The sequence below is a fragment of the Schistocerca americana genome, chromosome 2 (assembly GCF_021461395.2).
Source record: "Schistocerca americana isolate TAMUIC-IGC-003095 chromosome 2, iqSchAmer2.1, whole genome shotgun sequence".
Classification (NCBI taxonomy): Eukaryota; Metazoa; Arthropoda; class Insecta; order Orthoptera; family Acrididae; genus Schistocerca; species Schistocerca americana.
This window is the reverse complement of record NC_060120.1, coordinates 806440928-806447917: the sequence shown is the minus strand read 5'-3', so window position 1 is coordinate 806447917 and position 6990 is coordinate 806440928. Positions and strand designations below refer to the sequence as shown.

Genomic DNA, 6990 nt, shown 5'->3' with positions numbered 1-6990 from the left:
TGTGAAGCTTGGAAGGCAGGAGACGAGGTACTGGTGGAAGTAAATCTGTTAGGACGGGGCTTGAGTCGTGCTTGGGTAGCTCTGCCCGTAGAGCACATGCTAACAAAAGGCATAGTTCCAGACTTCGAGTATCGACCCGGCACACAGTTTTAGTCTACCAGTAAGTTTCATATCAGTGCACACTCCACTGCAGAGCTTCGGCATTGAAATGGACACTGAAGGACTTTCCAAGACGCTTGCGAGCAGAACTTCATCACGTATTTGTCTCCCCAAAGCAGAGTTCAGGTGCTAATAATATGTAGGTAATGACTGTAGTAAGTTTGATTGTGTAATGAGAGAGAGAAGCAAGGATTCGTTAATCTAAGTCGCCAGTATGTTCATCCTGTGGTCATTCGCGTTGATATATCGAATGAAGTAAGAAATAAAAAGAAAATTATCGTGACCGACGATCTAGTGCACAAAAGTAAAATGAGACATGGCTGTAGAGAACAGCCTGCTGCCTCCCAATATGAGGTCTTCCGAATGCGATCGCATTGCCTCAAACGTTCTTCCACACCACTTGATGCCATAATAAAACTCCATGTGTACGTCAGTAAAAACTGAAGTAAAGCATACGTGGCAGACAACAAAGCCAGTCAACAGAGCAGCTTTTACGACGTCAGCAGATGTTTCTGTGGAAACTCCGTATTCCATTGTTGAGAAAGTATAAATAAAAGAGGGCGGCACGTATCCCAGCGACAGTCCAGGCCATCACCGTCCAGAGCAGGGAGGTTGTCGCCCCAGCGGAGCTTGCGACCCGAGGAGCCACCTCTTGCCAACGATGCCTCCGCCAGAACAGGGGACAGGTGAGACGGCGTCCGGCCGTCGTCGCCGTCTGCTGACTCGCGTCGTCGAGGCGGTCCGAGAGATGCGCAGCTCGCGCGGATGCTCCGCCAAGCAGATCCTCGATCGCCTCAACAGCGGGTCGCCCGAGAAGGATGAAGTGAGTCTGTGGATCCTGGGGAAGCGAGATGTGGGATTGAGATACTCTGTGGAGCAGTTGCTGAGTGTTGATCTGTCGACAGATGTGGGATTGAGATACTCTGTGGAGCAGTTGCTGAGTGTTGATCTGTCGACAGGTGGATAAGGCCCGGCTAGTGATGGCTCTGAAGAGAGGCATCAAGACGGGCACCCTGGTTTGCCGAGCCGGGCGCTACCGGCTGAAGGCAGACGAGCTGGCCTGCAGGAGGCGACGCAGGAGCTGCCGCAGGCGTCGCCGCAGCTGCCGGAGACGCCGCCGCCGTAGCTGCCGCAGGCGTCGCCGCAGCTGCCGGAGGCGACGCCGCCGCAGCTGTCGCAGGCGCCGCCGCAGCTGCAGGCGCAGGAGGCGCAGGTAAGTTGGCGGAGACTCGATGACGTAGCGACTTTCGAGCGCAACCTCTCGGGCGCAACCTCTCGGCAGAATTTGTGACCGACGCACTGTCGACATTCGGCAGGTCGTGCAGGCGCCGCCGCCGTCGCCGTCCCATCTGCTGCCCGCCCTGCTGCCCACCCAGGAGAAGGAGACGCAGCAGGAGGCGTCGGCGCTGCGCCAGTGAAGACGACTGGTCGGAGGCGGCGTCGCTGGCCAGCAAGACGGCGGACGGCGGCGCGGCGAACGCCGGGGGCGGCCAGGACGCCGGGGGGCTGGTGCAGAAGGCGAAGGCGGACTAGCCGCGGACCCTGGCAAGCGCGGTTCTCCACCGACTCACTGCGTGTGCAAATTTGTCCAGCTCAATAAAACTTTCAACCCGATAACTCGAGTTTTCATTTAATTAACGTTACTCACTATTCTGTGTGTAATTTAAAAGATATGGAAGGGAACATTCAGAAATAAGCATGGAAGGATAAAAATTATGCTTAAAAATATCACTCAGTTGAAACAAGATACTGAAAAAATCCTTTAACACCGAAATACGACAAGAGGTAAAGCATTAGGTGAGGCAATAAGTTCTAGATTTAGGTGGTATATATTTCGTATTTTGAGAGGTGGGCGTAGTATGGACCAAAACAAGGTCCAGTAAAAACGCTGTAAAATTCTCCGTAAGAGATCAGAACTTTAACACCTTCGCTACTGAGAAACGAATCGGATCTACTAAAGTTAAAGTACGGCATGAATGGCTGCACGACCTCAGAAAGAAGGTCTTGCGCACAGTTCGGCGAATTACGCGTGAGGAAAGGTGGTTCGACTATGAGCAAGCCGACAGACCACTCACGTCGGTAGGCTCTACCCATCGCTGGCAACCATCGACGATCAACAGCAGTGATCAGGTAGAGTACGGTACCTTACAAATACGGTCCTTACCGTCGTAGTGTGTTCCATCCCTCGAACCTCTTCCCAACTGCTACGCGTCCCTGTTCTCTGATGGACTGAGGAATGCCCCGAGCCGGTCGCAGTGGGGGAGCGGTTATAGGCGCTACAGTCTGGAACCGCGCGACCGCTACGGTCGCAGGTTCGGATCCTGCCTCAGGCATGGATGTGTGTGATGTCCTTAGGTTAGTTAGGTTTAAGCAGTTCTAAGTTCTAGGGGACTGATGACCTCAGAAGTTGTGTCCCATAGTGCTCAGAGCCATTTGAACCATTTGAGCGCCGCGACGCGGTTCACTGGTGGAGATGTGCTCTTCGTGTCTTTGAACGCCATCCCACAAAGCAGAACTGTATCCGTTACAGTTGCGTGAAAAACTGTCGACGCATTATCAGAGATAGCAGAAAAGCTAGTTCGATCTCTTACTAATTCAACCGACTTACTTCCTCTTCTGTTTGGGGTAGCCGATCTCTTACTAATTCAACCGGTTTACTTCCTCTTCTGTTTGGGGTAGCCTACGTCGGATTTCTGAAAACACTACATCTCCCGATTCCTCGTCTGACTGCAGCGAACGATGTCATTGTGGACCCTGCCGATATTTCCAACACCTTGGGACGATACTTTTCAGAAATCAACTCCGCCCATTACCATTCATACCTGGGAAACGAGCGGAGGAGGCTCGGGAGATATCTTTCCCCTCTCAGGATGGCGAATGCTACAACACCCTTTTTACTATAAGGGAGCTCGAACATTCTCTCACCTCCTTGCGATCCTCTGCTCCAGGACTTAACGATATTCACATTCAGATGTAGCAGCAGCTGTCTTTTCACGGCGAGCACTTTCTCCTTCGTACATATAACCGCGTCTGGACTGATGGCGCGATTCCCAGACATTGTCGTGAAGCCACTGAAATATTTTCCAGCAGTGTCTGCAAGGCGATGGAAGGTCTCACGAATGGTCGGCTAGTACGGTGGCTTGAGTCTAAGAATTTGCTAACAAATGCACTACGTGGTTTTCGTAAGTATCACTCCGCAGTTGATTATCTATTCAACCTGTCAAAGTGGAAGTGATCGTTAATAGGTATCCCTCTATTCCAGCCGATTAGGTTCTGAGTATTATCGACTTTAGATTAATTCGATAACTGACCATTTTAAGTATGGGCGCTTATATCCTCAGTTGTTTTGCACCCTGAAGCAACAACAAGCAGGTTCAGCCACCTAGTCTCCGCACCCGGAGGCACCTATATTTCGAGTAGTATAAGAGCCGTGTGTGTGTAAGCGGATCTGCTACGTATAGGTCACTAATGATGTGTATATAGTGTAGTGCTGTGTTGGTACCTCACATAACCTAATCCTCTCGAAGAGCACCAAGAGGGTCGCCGAGCTTTACGTCCTCATTCAACAGACAGTTCACTGTTAACAGTGCCGCATGCCCTCACTTCGGGAGACACTGCGGACAGGTATGGAATTTAAAGTAGGAAATCGGCGCAAAAAGTTACACCTCATTCTCTCCTGTCCCTCGGCCGTAAAGGGAAAGGGAAAATTGTAAACAACACGCGGCTTACGCGGACTGTCACCCATCAAAGTGCTTGCCACGCCTTATGTTGCTTAACTTCGGTGTAGCCACCTCGGCAAGGTCATTAACATCTCTTCCACTGCAAGCTCTTTGCGATTGTCAACAACCTACAGAAAGCTGTTAAGAAATGAGTAAAAACATGAGAGCAAATCATTTCGATTCTTTGAAACAGCTGAGCTTCCGATGTAATCTGCTTGCTATCAGATACGGCCTTCGTATCTGAGACATCGCTAAAGAAGGTGCTCGACATGGCGTCCGTTCATAGTAAGGCATGCTTATGCTCAACGTTTAAGGGAATCACGCACTTTCTGAAAAACTCCATACTTGTCACAGATGTGCTGGTAGGCGTTAATGAATCGTTCCTTCAGGATTTATACGCTCTTAAGAGAAAAAGAACGGCGCACCACGAAGGAATTAACTAAATGGGATCAAAATGGGATGCAAACTGGTAGATGTGATGTTCAGAAAAATTTGATGATTTATTCAAGAAAAAGAGTTTCACAAATTCAGCAAGTCTCCTGGTTAGAGAGCCCTGTCCATAATTCTCCAATCGTTCTCAAATGTGGAGTAATGTGGCGACCTTGTCGGCCAAGGCAGGAATGGCCATCGTGAAGACAAGCAGTAGAAACTCTCGCCTATGCGGACGGACATTATCTAACTGAAATGTAAGCCCAAAATGGCTTGCCATAAAGGGCAACAAAACAGTGCGTAGAATATCGTCGACGTACCGCTGTGCTGCAATGGGGCCACGGGTGACAACCAAAAGTATCCTACAATGCCACCCCCTGATGATTACTCCTGGTTATTCGGCCGTATTGTGGGCGACAGACAGCCAGGCTGGTATCCCGCCGTTGTCTGGGGATTCTCCAGACATCTGCACTGCTCATCCGGGCTCAGTTCGAAGCGTTGGTCATCACTGACGACAATTCTACTGCCTGTCAGTGGTGTGGACCGTGAACAGCTGGAGTCGTGTGGGACCTCTGGTACGTCTAGATACGACTATTACAGGTGATTCGTACGTAAGTATCCTGTCTGGTCACCTGCAGCTATTCACGTCCATTGTGCAGTCCGACGGATTTTCACAATTGCTGCAGGACAATGGGACACACACATATCCAGAATTGTCACAACGTGGTTTCAGGAACACTCTTCTGAGTTTAAACGTTTCCGCTGGCCACCAGTCTCCCCAGACATGAACATTATTGAGCATATGCGGGATGTCTAGGAACGTGCTGTTCAGACGAGATCTCCGCCAGCTCGTAGTCTTGGGTTTTATGGACATCCCTGCAGGATTCATGGTGTCACTTCCCTCCAGCACTACTTCGGACATTAATCGAATCCATGCCATGTCGTGTTGTGGCACTTCTGCGTGCTCGGAGGGCCCTATACGATATTAGGCAGGTGTACCAGTTTCTTTGGCTCTTCACTGTATAATTCCTTGAGGTTCTACCGATGAATGTTCAGCCTGGCTTTTGTTTTGTGTGGTCATTCCACTTTAGGTCGCTCTAGATGGATGCTCCTTGCTATTTTACAGTAGTTACTGTTGCCAGTAGTTCGCCGTCAATAGCGTAATCTAACTCAGGTACATCTCTTTGTTTTTATTTAAGTGCAATACGTCAGTTCAAAGAAATCCGGACTCTTCTATGTAACTGACTACTGTATGTCATGAGAGACGAGTCCGCCGGTTTAAAGGAGTCGGGGAGCATTGCCAGCAGAGAAACAGTAACAGCAGATTACGGATCGGTCAGGAAAGTACAGTAACTTCGAACGTGAACTAGTCACTGGATGTCACCTGAGTGCAAATCCATCAGGCACATTCCAGCGCTTGCAGTCGACTGCTGGTGATGTGACTGTGAAATGGAAACACAAAGGAATATTCATACCTGAATAAAGAACAGGTAGACCTCATGTGCTGATGGACAGAGACCGTGTAAGAGGTACATGACTGAGGTATTTATTGCTAGCGCACTCGAGCAGATGTAACTTCGATAGATTGCTCAAGCGCTGCCTGCAATTCCATTTGAAAATTCTTACCAGAATGATGTCGCCGGATAACGCATATATATGTGCTCCTATAAGAAATTTTTCTGGCACTTCCCAGTGCAATTCTGGCCACTAGATTTTGTTATGTATGAAAAACAACTGATTTTGCTTACCATAATCGGCACGACTATGGATAGGAGAAATTAGTAAAAACTTTAAATTCAGATGAGTGACTGTGAAAAGTAATTTTTATAAGAGACATTATTATTGAAAGATATTTTTGAAAACATTTACATGGGACTTTGATACAACAATAGTACAAAAATCAGTTGTAGCAATTAACATATGCGCGCGGCAATAAAGAACAATAACATTTTTGCTTTTGCCTTATACTACATGGCTCAGGCACCGCCATCTTTCTCCACGACCTGACCCAAGCGCCCGACTGCGAGCTACTACTACTACTGCTGCCGACACTGCTCTCTGGTCTGCGATTCTATTGTGGCTTACATATCGCAGGCATCGCGTGAGCAATCCATCGAAGTTATATCTGCTCGAGTGCGCTAGCAATAAATTCCTTAGTCATGGGCCTCTTACAATCGTCGTACACCGAGAAAATTGGTTGTAAAAAAATAATAATAAAAATAAAACACATTGAATCAGAGAGAGGAGTCACTCTCGAGTTCCAAATTGCTACGAGCAGTGCAGCTACCATAGTGGCTGTGTAGTGCTCTAACAGATTCTAACAGATCATATTTCGGTAGTCAGCGCTGAGCGGCCCTTGAACTGATCAAAGAGCGACGCAACTGGACCGTGGATGATTGGAAAGGAGTGGTTTGGAGTGATGAACCACGTTATACCCTGTGACAACCAAATGGAAGGATTGGGTTCGCTGTTCTAGGCGCTACAGTCTGGAACAGCGCGACCGCTACGGTCGCAGGTTCGAATCCTGCCTCAGGCATGGATGTGTGTGATGTCCTTAGGTTAGTTAGGTTTAAGTAGTTCTAAGTTCTAGGGTACTGATGACCACAGCAGTTAAGTCCCATAGTGCTCAGAGCCATTTGAACCATTTGATTGGGTTCCTCCCATTACGTATAGTGCCAAAAGT

General features: G+C 48.7%; 1 protein-coding gene across 1 annotated transcript; it reads left to right on the top strand.

Annotated features, from left to right (window-relative positions):
* The first annotated feature begins 820 nt into the window (after positions 1-820).
* LOC124594450 (splicing factor, arginine/serine-rich 19-like) lies at positions 821-1692 on the top strand. Its single transcript, XM_047132826.1, has 3 exons — positions 821-982; positions 1119-1372; positions 1476-1692. Exons 1-3 carry the CDS (start codon positions 821-823, stop codon positions 1690-1692), a joined length of 633 nt encoding a protein of 210 aa, XP_046988782.1.
* Positions 1693-6990: the final 5298 nt, after the last annotated feature.